Raw genomic sequence first — 14,561 nt, forward strand, 5'->3', positions numbered from 1 at the left:
GTTCAAATTCCACGCTTAAAATCATGGACCTGGAGAACAGACTTGTGGTTGCCGGGGGCGGGGGGGGGGGGGTAGTGGGAGGGATTGGGAGTTCGGGGTTAATAGATGCAAACTCTTGCCTTTGGAATAGATAAGCAATGAGATCCTGCTGTACAGCACTGGGAATTATATCTAGTCACTTACAATGGAGCAGGATGGAGGAGAATGTGAGAAAAAGAATGCATATATGTATGTGTGACTGGGTCACCCTGCTGTATAGTAGAAAATTGACAGAATACTATAAACCAGCTATAATGGAAAAAATAAAAATCATTTAGGGGGAAAAAAATCCACTCTTAATGAACTTATATTCTAGTGATGCACACAGATGAAAACCCAAAAAGGAGATGATAATCTCAACAGTTTCAAAGGTAAGTCTTGAGGTAAGTCTGCTGCAGAAACCAAAAATATAGCAGGGAGGAACCGCATTCGACAAATTGGTCAAGGAAGATGGCATTTCAGCTCAGATTTCAAGGATAAAAATGATCTAGCCACATCAAGAGAAGTAGCAGCAACAGGAATTCCTCTTATGGCTCAGTGGGTTAAGAACCTGACATCGTGTCTGTGAGGATGTGGGTTTGATCCCTGGCCTCACTCGGGGCTTTAAGGATCTAACATTGCTGTGAGCTGTCGTGTGGGTCCCAGATACAATTTGGATCTGGTGTGGCTGTGGCATAGCACTGCAGCTGCAGCTCCGATTCGACTTCTAGCCTGGGAACTTCCATGTGCTGCAGGTGTGGCTGTAAAAAGACAAAGAGAGTGGGAACAGCATTCCAGGGAGAAGGAACAGCAGGTGCCAAGACCCCGAGTTCATGTAAAGCTTCGTCTCTGCCAGGAACTGATTTAAAAGGACCAGACTGGCTAGAACTTAAGGAAGGAAGGGACGAGCCAATTACAATTACAGTTCTGCCAATGACGAGCCGATGACCTTGGGCCAATCACATGCTCTGTGTCTCCAGCTTTCCAACTGCAAAAATGCAGATGATAATGGTGTCTGTCTCATGAAGTGGTTACAAAAAAGTACATCTGTTTAAAAATGTCCATCGACAAAAACATATGTCCAGGTTGTTTCAAAAAATGTACTCTTATTTAACTGAGGCTTCCATTAAGGCCTCAGCAAATATTAGTAGTTGGTATTATATTTATTGCACAGGCAAGTGAAACAGGAGGTAGGCCGAAATTTGAATGACATAAGCTGAGCACACACAAACTGGTAGTGATGTGCCAGGGATCCAGGCAAAAGGGTGAACCAAGCTGCCGGGCGCACCGGTCACACCGCCTGGGTCAGCAATCCGCCTGCCTGTTCCGCCTAAGGCAGCACACGCTGCTCACGGCTTCTTGGAAGATTCTTCATCACAACCTTTCTTCTTCTCAAAACTGAGAGGTTCTTTGGGGTCTCCCCAGGCCTTGGGCTGCAGCTATGAGAGCGCTTTCCACGCCTGGCGCACTGAAATTATTTGTGCTTCCCACACTGACCCGTGAGCATCCTGGGGGCAGAGCCTCATTTATTGTGGTCTCCCCAGGGCCGAGTCCCGGGCCTGGCCCGTGGCTGCTATTCAGTAAGCATTAGCTGAACTGGGCTAAGAATTAAATTTTCAAGTGACTAAATTCTTGGCTATGTCTCCGGGCTGCCAGCAGAAGTTTTTTCCCTGATTTCTGTCCGCCAGGCTGGCCGGCGTAGGGGTGTGGTAGAAAACCATCCTTTGTCTTGACACTTGGAGCTCGTCAGTGCACAGAACACACACTTGCAGACTCAAACACTCCCACAAAAGGGATCTGTGGCCTTCGGTGGGTGATGCATGCGCTAAAAGTGGGTGTTTTAATTTCCAAACACAAACCCTGAACTGAAGAATGTAAAGGAGGTATTAAAAAAAAAAAAAAAAAAGGTAGCATGGAAATAAAGATGCAGAAAGGGTGCCTCCTGAGTCAGGCAGAACTGGATTCCCAGCTGCACGTTCCTCGGCCTCTATAAGCAGGTGGCAGTGAAAACAACCCCATCTCCCTTAAGGCAGGATCCGGGGCCACATGGGGCACTTCGGGAACGGTCCCCTCTCCACATAGTGCAATGTAAGCGCCCAAATGTTATAAAATGTTACGAGAGCAAAACCACGGAAGGCCAGCAGGGCCACGTCCAAGGAAGATCTGAATAGCGTGTTTGAATGTGGAGGAGCTGCTGGGAACAGGACAAGTACGAGGCCACCAAGACAAGGGAAAATACTTGAGGAATTTTTAAAGGCTAATCGATACATACTTAGGAAAGTGCCCGCTGCCTGAGATAAGGTCATTTCAAAAAAAAAAAAAAAAAAAAAACAACTATGTCTTAAAACATACGTTTGCTAAAAGGGATGTTCTAATGGTACCTGCTCGAGTCGGGTGGCATCGGTGAAAGAGATGCCAGGATAAGGAGTTGGGAGGACCTGGGTGGTTGCAGCTCTGACCAAACAAAACTGGCTTCTCAGTCCGATAAGCACTCTCTCTGTGCCAACCCCTCTCACTGTCAGTTTCAGTTTCAATCCCTTTCCACCTTCTGCTTCGAAATAAGTAGGATTTACTCCCAGCTCCGCTAACGGCCGGCAAAGATGATTAAGAACTCAGGGGGCTCGGGTCCGCCTAAGAACACCCCTCCAGTGTGAGAAGGCCCCCCAGTTCCTTCCAATATCCTTGGTAACCTAGATGCACGGGTTCGCCTGCTGCCAGGGTAATTCAGCGATGCCCCAAGGCCCGAATAACATATTCCCCTTTGCTCCCCACTGCTTCCATCCCACAGACAGTTGTCCTACTTGCTTCGACACAATCAGTCAGCACAATGGGGTCCTCACCCAAAGAGGAGGGGCCACCCTGAGATCCCTTTATTAGCATGATCGCTTCCATTAGAGCCGCACTGGACCATAAAGGGTGTCGCTGCACAGACTCCAGGCATGAGGACCCAGGTGGAAGGGAGGGAGGGATGGATGCGGAATTAGACCCATCTTCCGTCTCAGACTGTCTTCCTGGCCACCCAGCTAGATGCAGCCATAGCCTATGAAAGGGGACATCCCCAAAGTGAGTGTGGGTCTTGGCTCAGACGTCCCTGCTCATGAGGCTTTCGGGGACCCTCTGGTTGAAACTGTAGCTTCCGTGCCATCAGCCAGCACACCCTACCCCCGTCCTCAACTTCCTTTTTCTTTTCCATGGTGGTCACATCGGCAGGCCAGTTTCCTACTTATTTTCACACTGTCCATCTCCCCTCTGGTAGTGGGGTGAAGAACGCCCCCCACCTCTGAGTCATTCCACCTGGAACCTCAGAATGTGACCTTATTTGGAAACAGGGCTTTTGCAGATGTAAGTAGTTCAGGATCTCAAGGGGAAAGCATTCTGGATTTAAGGCACGCAGTGATTGGTGTCTTGATCAGAGAAAGGAGAGGAAGATTTAGACACACAAAGAGGAAAGAGGCACGTGGAGATGGAGGCAGAGGTTGGATTGTGCTCCCACGAGCCAAGAAACACCAGGAGCCACCAGAAGCTGCAAGAGGAGGGGAGGGGTCTCCGCTGGAGCTTTCAGAGGCAGCATGGCCCTGTAGACACCTTGATTTAGAATTTCTTACCTGCACAACTGGGAGAGAATAAATGCGTGTCATTTGAAGCTACCCAGTCTGTGGCTGGCAGGTCTAGGAAACGAGCACACCTCACTAGAAGGAGCTCCAGGAGGGCGAAGACCTGGGTGTGGGCTGTTCACTGCTACAGAATCCTGGTCTCAGAACAATGCCAGACACGCACCAGGTGCTCAATAAAGATCCGCTAGGTGAACACATGGGATGCTTAAACTTTCAAGGTAGAAGAGTTGCTATATCTCAGGTGGGCCTGGAAGTCCATCGTCTCTCTTGTGTATAACCAGTCATCCGTGGAGGGTCCATGAGGACCAGGCTCTCCCCTCTCCTCCTACCACCACGACAGATAATGTCTCTTCAGCTTCTCTTTGCTTTCACTACAGTGGAAGGCAAAACACTGGCTTGGGAGTTAGAGCTAAGCCTAGATTTGGTACCCAGTTCCATTACTTGTGCAACCTGTTGTAAGTGGATTAAGGGCCCCCCAAAGCCATCTACGTCCCAACCTCTGGGACTTGTCACTATGCTACCTTACACAGCAAGAAGAACTTTGCAGATGTGACTACGGATATCAAAATGGGGAAAAGACCCTGGATTATCTGAGTGGCTTTAAGAGGAGGCAAGAGGGTCAGAGGTGGAGAAGGAGATGTGATGACAGAGACAGAACTCAGAGCCAGGAAGATGTGAAGATGCCACACTCTGGCTTTGAAGATGCGAGCAGATGCCACAAGCCAAGGAAGACAGGCTGCCTGCAGACACGAGAAGAGCCAAGGACAGAGACCCTCCCCACGGCCTCCAGAAGGAACACAGCCCTTCCTCTACCTTGGTTTTAACCCAGTGAAACCCAGGGCACACTCCTGACCTCCAGAACTGTGAGATAATAAAGGCATGTTGTTCAAGCCAGCAAGGTTGTGTGAAGTTGCACCATCAGCAGTAGGAAAAGAATATACAACCTACGGCTGTTTTGTCTGCTCCGAGTGTGTATCATAAAGCGTGTGGACTTACTTCACAGGGATCCAGGAGGACTAAAGGGAACATGCCCAGAGCATGCAGGGCACGGCATCTGATGTGTGATACGCATATTATTCCCCTCCATGCATGGGGACCCTATCTCCTGGCAGGGCCTGGGTGCAAGGCAGGCTCCCTGTGGAAGGGGCACCATCCCTGAGCTCCGAAGTGGCCACATCCCGACTTCCCTTCAGAAAAGCCCTCCGTCACCTTCTCTGCCACATGGTGCCCACCACCCATAATATCAGGCTGACCCAGAGTCCCCCAGGCTTCAGCAGAATGTGGCTATGGGTTACCATGCACCATGGGTGGTCTCAATCAAGTTTTCAGGCAGTAACAACAGCTCACGGGCCTTAGGGTGGATGATTGGCTCTGGGGAGGCTTGAGGAAGGAAGGTCTCGTGGGAGAGAAAGGGATTCAGACCTCAAGACGGGACAACTCAGGAAGGACCTGGGTGTGTCCATAAGCAACTCGCCGGATTCTCTCTGCTGATGACTCTGGGGCATGGAGGCTGACTATGTTTAGCAGTCGGATTTTCATTTCTCTCTCCCGTGTTCCAATTTCCTTCTGTTATCCCAACCTGTTGTTAGACCAAGTTGAGAAATGATCTCGTTCACAGTGTAATGCGGAGAACGGCCCACCCAGAAGATGAAAACCTAAAAACAGCGACCAAGGGCTGCTTGAAAGTCTTCCAACATTTATCGTGGAAGAAACAGAAGAATATGAGTAAATGCTAAATTTATACAACTCATCTGGGGGTTGGGCATCTTCAGAAACTTTTTAATGAGCATGCCCGGGGGGGCTTTGGCCCCACCCTGTAACACGTCCTGTGCAGGATGGCGCAGGCCAGGTCGGAACAATAAAGACGAGTGTGGTCGTTCCTACATGGCCCATTCTCTGAAGAGGAACCAGCCCTGGTTCCACTACGTGATCTGGGACCAAACCAAGCGGAGCCCATGGGGAGGTCGAGAGAGGTGGGGAAGCACATGGAATGTGGAGAAATGGCAGGGAGAGATGTGAGATAGTCACGCTGTCAAACAGACACGAAAGAAACACAAATATGACCTTGTCAGTCCGGCTGGAAGCCCTTTAATAAGGTCCCAGCATCACCGAACAAAGCGCAAACTCAGAGCCCTTCCCCATCCTGGTCCCTCCCAGGACCTCCCATTGACTTCCCTGCTTCCAGCCAGAGGTGGGGGGAGGGGGATGTGATTTCGAAAGATCTCCCACTGTGCTGGTTCTACTGCCCCAAATGCCCCCGAAATTCCTTGCCTTGGTGAAAATCTTCCAGACCTAATTTTAATGCCACCTCCTCTCTGAAGCCTTTCCCAACCTTGGTTACAACCGTGGCTCCTTCCCCTGGGCTTCTGCCCCCCTAAGAGCTATAACCTTACTTGAGTGCTTCCTACAAACAGGCACTGAGCCTGGGGCATTACGCCTGTTATCTGATGGAATGTTCTCAGCAACTCTACAAAGGAGGTACTCTTACCAACCCTGCTTTATAGAAGAGGAGATCTGGCTCAGGGAGGATGAGAAATCTGCAAGTCAAACAGAAGCCTAGCTTCAATCCCAAGCACACGGACTCCAGGTCTGCGCTCTTCCCACTCAGCTGTACAGCTCCTGGTGCCAGGGGGGCAGACATCCTCCTCCTTGGCTGGGCCTCCCAGACCAGCGAGTCCTCCAACCTTCCAGCCTGGTCCATGACACCTCTGTCCCTCTGATACCCGAGCCAGATACTGCCCTCTGTCCCCTGTCATCCCAGCCCCAAGGTCCCTGCACCTCTGAGACTTGGTCCTGGCATCTCTGGGAAGTCCTTCTCTATCTGACTTGGGTACACATTCTGTGGGCTCCAACCTAGTGCCTCATCCAAGGCCTGGGACACAGTAGAAATCCAGTGTGTGTTTGGGTTTTATTCCTTTACCTTCTTTGTGAAGACTTAGATCAGGGGAGAAAGAATATACCCTGCAGAAAAACAGTGGCCACCTTGGTAAAAACGATTGTTCATTTTACGGCCCTACTATTGCTGTGTCAGACTCAAGGGGGCATCCAGTTCCTCACCGCGTCCGGGCAGTTCTATCCTGCAAATCGCTCTTCAACCCACCTTCTTTCCATGGCCACTACCACCCGTCTAACTCAGCCCCAGTCTCTTGCTGGTTCAGAACCACCTTCTAAGCGCCCTGCAGGCTTCCAGGGGTGTCCTCTCTCGTCTTGTATCAGAACGCGGTTCTAAAACACACAAATGACCCAGTCTGTCTTCTAACAGAAGCTCTGAATGGCTTCCCAGTCTCGCCAATGAAACCCAGGTCCTTGGACATGGGTTCTAAGACTCGCCCTCCGCGGCTCCGCCAACCACGTCCCCCTCACTGACCAGCGCCCCTTGGCTGGACTGCACGCCTCATCCCCATCGCGGGGCCGGGCCCGGCGCTTCTCCAGCTCCCGGCCTTGGCACAGCCTGTCCCCGCAGCTGCCCCCTCCCCTCACCTAGACGCCCTCTGCTCTCGAGCCACACTTGGCTTAGACGCCCCTTCCCCCAGGAAGCCTTCTCTGACCTTTAAGTGTAGGTGAGTCTTGACTGATTGACCCGTTCATTCATTTTCACTGTACCTGCTCTTGTCTTGTCAACTGAAGCATACCCGATCTACAACAGCGTGTGAGTTCCAGGTGTGCCACAGAGCGATTCGGTATTTCTATGCATCACGGAATAACCGCAAGTCTAGTGACCCTCCGTCGCCATACAAAGTCATTCTCACATTACCAACCATTTTCCCCATGCTGTCCACTGCATCCCCAGGACTCACTTCTTTTGTACTGGAAGTCTGCACCTCTTAACCTCCCTCCCTCACTGCACGCCTCTCCCCAGCCCCCTCCCCTCCAGCAACCACCTGTTTGTTCTCCGTATCTATTTTATTTCTGTTCATCTGCTCTGTTTTTTTAGATTCCATATGTAAGCAAAATCATACGATTTTTGTCTTTCTCTGACTTTTCACTTCACATAATACCCTCTGGGTCCATTCACGCAGCTGTGAATAACAAGATTTCACCTTTTTTTTTTTTTTTTTTTTTAACGGCCACCCTTGTGGCATATGGAAGTTCTGGGGTCAGGGACTGAAACCAACCCACAGCTGTGGCCACACTGGATCCTTTAACTCAGGCCAGAGATTGAACCCATTGCAGTCGGGGTATTTTTTTCATTTTAGGGCCACACCTGAGGCATAGGGAGGTTCCTGGGCGAGGGGTGGAATAGGATCTGCAGCTGCCAGCCTACGCCACAGTCACACCAGATTCAAGCCGCATCTGCAAACTACACTGCAGCTTCTGGTGACATCGGATCCTTAACCCACTGAGTGAGGCCAGGGATTGAACTCACATTCTTGAGGAGATGGTGTCGGGTTCTTAACCTGCTGAGCCACAATGTAGACTCCATGCAGTTGGATTCTTAACCCACTGCATTACAGTGGGAACTCTAAGGTTTTTCTTTTTTTTTTTGATGGCCGATTAGTATTCCTCATATATATACCACATCTCACATCTTCTTTATCCATTCATCTATCAGTAGACACTTAGGTTGCTTCCGTATCTGGTCTACCATGAATAACATTGCAATGAACATAGGGATGCATGGATCTTTTCAAATTAGTGTTTCATTTTCTTCAGAAAAATACCCAGAAGTGGAATTACTAAATCACATGGTGATTCTATTTTTAACTTTTCAAGGAACCTCCAAAATGTCTTTCATAGTGGCTCTACCAATTTATGTGCCAGCCAAGAGCGAACCGGGCTTCCCTTTGCTCCACATCCTCACCAAGACTTGCTATTTGTTGGTTCGGTATTTTCTTGTGTGCCCCCGTGGAATCCTCCACTTCCTCTGTGCTAAACGTTATAACACTCTATCTACTTACCAGTAGATTGGTAGACCTTTAACTTATGAAGGTAGACTGGATTATTGTTCTCAGTTCTCAATCTTTCCTCTACTAGGATTTTACGTCCATACCCTTTGCCATGTCTCCTGCTAAAGCAGGTGGATTTACTTCCCTAGCCCACTGATCTTGGACTTGGCTATACGGCTCGCTTGCCAATGACATATCAGGAAACATGGCGTGAGCTGAGGCTTTGGGTTTAGCTTGGCTTCTCATGCATCTGCTATCTGCCTTGAGGAAAGTATTTGCAGGATTCGAGATGTGTAAAGCAGACCTGAATCAAATTCACTTCCTGCCGTTTGATGAAGAGTCCCCCCCCCCCCCCCCCCCCCACCTTGCTGGAGCTGACCTATGAGTAAAAAAAAAAAAAAACTGTTATGCTTGTAAGCCATTAAGAATCTGTTAACACAGAATTATTGGAGCAGAAACTTGTCTAATACAAGTTAGACTGCAAGCTCCATGTGGGCAAGAAAGAACAGCATGGAAAGCACCTTGCATAGGGCTCACCATACTGTAGGTGCTCAATAAATATCCATTGATCAGATGTACAACTGAATGAATGAACATTGACTACTGACGTGTCTGTCTCCCTGGCTGACTTGTGAATTCCTTAAGACCAAGAATGGCATCTGATTTCTCTCAGGATCGCCTAGTTATCTCACATCCCACATTGGGTTCTTGGTAGATATTCCATAAATATTTGTTGAAATTAAATAAACTGAATTTGGTGGGCTGACTTGGAAATCAGTCCTTAATTTATGACATTGTTTCTATGGGAAAATGCATTCTGAGTGCCAAACTTGCAAATGAACTTTTGGAGCCTCACCCGTGCATTGGTTCAAGATTGCCAGTTTTGTGGAAATCCATAACTGAACACATGTGCTGTGCTTTGCAATATGGGAGAAACTGAGAAGCTGCTTCCAAACCCAAGATATTCAGCCTGCAAAAATTCACTTTCCGCCCACACAGACACATTCCGCATAGGTTGGATTTGAGGTTCCAACAATAAAATACTGGACTTTTCATAGCTCATTGTTTATCTAATTGCTTTTTATCTGCTTGGACGGGATGCCTACTCTTAACACCCAATCAAAAGGAAGTGAAGATCATTTTCTTGCCCCACCTCCAACGATTCCACTTTCTAGACACGTATACAAGAAAGCTCAACCTTCCCAACAGAGAAAATAAATTATTTTTCTAAATAAATCTGTGACATTTAAAATAAACACAGTGGGATGCTCTACAGTTATAAGAAAACATCCCCCTTTAGAATTCCTAATTTTGAATGGTACTGGGAGCTTAACATGAGTCACAGATCCGAGGCTTAGTTTTACCTCATCTTAAGCCAGAACCAAACCAGTTTGAAACTGACATGGCTGGGAAGGGCCATCGGTCCACAAATCCAGAATGTTTTATGACACCGAACGCACAAGTCTCAGCCTGCCATTGGTAGAGTTTCCCAGCTACCCAATCCATTCCATTCTTTTAACATGTATCTTCTGAGTACCTGCTATGTGCCAGGCATGGTTCTAGATTCTGGGGATATAGTCATCAACAAGACGAGGTCCCCATGTGATTTACAATTTAACAAAGAAAGAGGCAGAGAGATAAGATCATTCCAGAGAGTATTGGGGCCAGGAAGTAAAACAGTGATGTCACCATGAGTGAGGTGAGGCTATGGCAGGTGACATACTTGCAGGGAGAGGTATGCTAAGACCTGATGATCAAGAATGAGCCAGACTGGAGTTCCTATCATGGTTAACGAACCTGACTAGGACAAGGGTTCGATCCCTGGCCTTGCTCAGTGGGTTAAGGATCTGGCGTGGCTGTGAGCTGTGGTGGAGGTTGCAGCCATGGCTTGGATCCCGTGTTGCTGTGGCTATGGCATAGGCTGGCGATTTTAGAGCTGATTCGACCTCTAGCCTGGGAACCTCCAAATGGCATGGGTGTGGCCCTAAATAGACAAAAAAAAAAAAAAAAAAAAAAAAAAAGAGCCAGATACGGAAAGATCTGGGGAAGAATTTTCCAGGCCGAGAAAATAGCAAGTGCGAAGTCCCTGAGGCAGGCACAAGCTAGTGTGGCTGGGGTTGAGTGAATGAAGGAGAGAGTGCCACCGGAGGCATGAGAAAGAACCACGGGCCTGATCCTGGGAAGCCTTGGACGCAGGCCCTGGGAGGAAGGGAGTCCGACTGAATCCTGCAATAGAAGCCAGTGGAGGTTTTTCAGCTGGGGATGAAATGATCTGGCTTGGATATTTAAAAGACCCCTTCTCTTGGAGAGTATCGGGACAGGGGTGAGGGAACAGGAGCAGCACAGGGGAGCAGTGAGCAGACTTCTGCAGCAGGCTGGAATTCCTTCCTCACGGCCCATCATCAACAAAAAGCCCTGACTGTTCCCTTCACCAACATGTTTTTACTAACACCAGGCTCTGCCCCCGGGACCCCGCTTCCCTGCAGCCCAAGCAAGGGCTGGCCGCTTCCTCCCCCTCCTCGTGGGGTCCTGCTTGCATCTTGCTGCCTCTTCTGGATGAGTCTTCATCGTTCCCATAGTCCTTCTCGGGGACTGGCCCATCCAACACTCGAACCCTCAGGTCCCTACCGTCTCCACCAATGACTTTCTCCTCCATCCTACTTTCAGCTGCCCACTCGGACCCCAGACCTTGCTGGTACCAGTAACTCCGCCCCATCCATGACCTTAACTTCAAGCTTCCCATAGTCTGACCACTCCTTACACCTGCTCCAAGTCCCACGACAATCTTAAACTCCAACCCAAACAACCTCCACCGCACAGATCTGGCTGCCTTTTCACATTCCTCCCTCCCCTCGTGTCCTCGCCTCCCTTCTTAGAGGCCACTTCCGACTTGGGGCCCAGGGTCCCCTATGCTAAGTAGCCATATCCACAGCCATATCCTCAGCCATCCCCTGCAGGCACCCTTAGTGCCTGGGCCCCACTTTCCCATTTTGATGTATGTTCTGCCAAAGCCCCATTTCTGGCTAAACCCAACTCTCCCCGGCCCTCCCACGATGCCCACAGAGCCACACAAGGCTTGGGAGAGCCAATCCCTGCTGACTGCTCTCACTCCAAAAGCAAGGCCACCAACCTCAAGCAGGCTCTGATGCTATCTGATCATCATTCTCCCTTTCCCAGCTCCGTTCTCTCTGCTTCATGCCTTCTCTCCCTTCTCCCTCAAACCTCTGGGGCTTCCTCCCTCCTCTTACTCTGTTACTGAAAGTCATGCAAAGCCACTTGAAAAGACACTGCACACACGTCCACCACCCCTCTGCGCCCGAGCCCGTGTTCTTCACCTTCCCTCCTGTGACCAAGGATGAAGGGTCCTGCGCTCCTGGCTGAGGCTGGCCCCCCATCACTGGCACTCGAGACCGCATTTTCTTTCATCTGCGAAAGACAGCACCCCACCACTCTCCTCTCTGCCTCATCAGTTTCTCACTCTTGACTGGAACTTGCCCAACAGCACAAAAATGTACTTTTCATTTCATGTATCTTAAAAAAAAAAAGCAAAACCACTCTCTGGACTCCACTTTCTCCTCCAACATCTGCTCCATTTGTTCTGTTGTCTTTCTCAACAAAGTTCCTTGAAAGAGTTGTCTCCGCTCTGTCCTCATCTTGTTTTCTCTTCCAGCTTCACCACTTCCCACAAATGCACTTATCACAGTCACCGGTCATCACCTAAGCCCAGTGGGTCAGTTCTCCACGCCTCTCCCCCGACCTCTCATCACCATCTGTGCAATGGACCACTCCCCGCCCCTCTCTTCCCAGGAGGACACCTTCTTTAGTTTTGCCTCTTCCACTTCTAGCTGTTGCCCCCCCAGTTCTGTGTCTTCCCCATCTCCCTGACCCCGAAACACCGCACTGCCTCATAGCTCAGTTCTCCAACGGCGCCTCTCCTCCATCTATGTGCCTTCCTTCATTTGGTCTTAAGACTTCACGACATAGCATCTGAACACGGCTTGGCCCCAAATTCCAATCACCAGCTCCGACATCTCCTGTGAATGCCAGACCTGCGTGGGCCAGTACAGTAGCCACTAGCTATGCGTGGCTATTTCATCACCACCAGCTCCACCGCTGTCACTGAATGAACTCCTTCATGGAGCAAAAATGGACAGAGAACCTCCACAAATGAAATGGATCAGAAATATTATGGCATGCCTGCTTGGTGGGTGTGCGGCGAGGCAGGCTGTTCCTGATCAGTTAATTTCTTAAACTCTCGTCTTGGGCAGGCGACAAGAAGAAAACGTTCCTATCCAATTACAATTATTCATGAGACTCTTCCTGGCCCTGCTTCTTTTGTCTGCTGGTGATTCTGACTGGAAACAGCCCGGTAAGGAAGCTCAGCAAAAGGCAAGGGCAATTATGCGTCTTGCTGGATCTCAGCTTCTGACGTCCTCCATCAACTCCTAATGAATTCCATGCCCATATTTTTAGTTTGTTTCCTGAACCTCTTGCTTATATTGTACATTCCCCCCTCTCCCTTCACTGCTCTGGCCTTCTCCCCCAAAGGCTCCCCAATTCTCTCCCCAGTTTTTTTTTTCTCTCCCCAAATGGCCCCTTGTTTAGCCTTCAGCTTCTCTGCACCTGTTCTACTCTTTCTTATCCCTTTTCACCTTTAAAAACTGAAAGCACCAAACTGACAGACACTGTTATGTGTTTTTTTTTTTTTTTCCTCCTGCCTGAGCTGCAGCTCAGGCTCCTTCCTCCTTGCTTCTGTAGCCTGAGTACTGGGTTGCCATGGCAACAGCGAATCCAACCAGGCCGGTCCCAGCGACGCTGGGAGCTGCCATGGCGAGGACGCCGCTACAAGTCGCCCTGAGCCTAGATGGGTCGTGAGCATCGTAATTCAAGCCCAGGCTGGGCAGATTCTGCCCGGAGACGGCAACTGCACATCAGGCCTGTGCACAGCTGTACCACACATCAGGAGATGACAACGTCAATAATCAGGCTTCCACGGAGCCAACCGAATAGGTGACATCACCAAGATACACTGGAAAATTTTCAAACATCCCTACACTTTCATCTCCTCTGAAGGACAACCTTCCACCTCTCTCTCTTGTCTTAGCAAACTCTGCAGAAAGTAAAAGCAACACTGACAGCTCCAGCTTCCCCGCCTCGGCCCCCTCACACCATCTCCAGGTTAGGGACCCCTCGGTGGTCCAGGTCCGATGACTCTGTAGCGCAGACAGGGCTGGGAACATCCCCGGGAATTCACTGGGATTACACAGTGATGTTTTAGGCGACGCAAAGATCAGTTCCCCCAGGTCCCTGGAATGGAGCCTTAAAGTAGGGCAACAAGTGTGCAGCTGCAGGACACTGCTTCGAAATCGTGAGCTGGTGAGAAAGAACTCGGGCAATACCTTTGTAGCGAATGGCACCAACCGCAGTGAGGATCTGTGGCCGCTAAACACTCCGAACAGGATTTATGTTTATTGCAGTTCGCGACACGAATTCTCCTCACCTGAAAATAAAGATGACGGCAGTTTCAGACGGAATTATAAGCAACGCCAGGAAAACTACAACACCTTATCTGATGAAGGGCCACGAAGAGACATTTATCAATTCAAACGCTGAACGTCTGCGTAACGACACTGGGCAGTGGTGCTCAAGTTCTAGGGTATGAAGCAGTTTACCAGAATCACCTGGGGGGCCTTTGAAAGGGCAGAGACTCTAGCTGAGTAAGTCTTAGGGGGTGGAGGGGGGAACCTAGGAATCTATTTTCAAGAGCCTTCACAAGTGAGTCTGATACACAGCCAAGTTTCTGATCTGCAAACAGTGATTTCCAAGGATCATGGAATCAGGTCACTTGGTTTTCAGACAGTGACAGTCAATGGCGCCTTGGAGATGAGCGTCCAGGGGCAGCAACAAGCCCTGACCGGGGAGTGTCAGCGAGAGGCTGGCACTTGACATGGGAATGAGAACCACCCGCCCCCACCCCTCTCGGGGGTAACTTATCGCCTCTGCTCCTGATGCACCTGCTCACACTCCCTCCACTGAACCTGAT

The 14,561-nt window shown here is 49.7% G+C and overlaps 1 protein-coding gene across 6 annotated transcripts in view; it reads right to left on the reverse strand.

Annotated features, from left to right (window-relative positions):
- PLXNC1 (plexin C1) overlaps window positions 1–14,561 on the reverse strand; it is a 155,721-nt gene that overhangs the window by 105,019 nt on the left and 36,141 nt on the right. For all 6 annotated transcript variants that reach the window (XR_007135949.1, XM_047788273.1, XM_047788277.1 and 3 more), the window contains exon 4: window positions 13,918–14,018. Coding sequence is in view for 5 of the 6 variants with exons in the window: in XM_047788273.1 (XP_047644229.1) it covers window positions 13,918–14,018 (101 nt within the window). In the remaining variant the exon portion in view is untranslated. The remainder of the gene's footprint in view (window positions 1–13,917; window positions 14,019–14,561) is intronic.

Source organism: Phacochoerus africanus, chromosome 7 (genome assembly GCF_016906955.1).
Source record: "Phacochoerus africanus isolate WHEZ1 chromosome 7, ROS_Pafr_v1, whole genome shotgun sequence".
Classification (NCBI taxonomy): domain Eukaryota; kingdom Metazoa; phylum Chordata; class Mammalia; order Artiodactyla; family Suidae; genus Phacochoerus; species Phacochoerus africanus.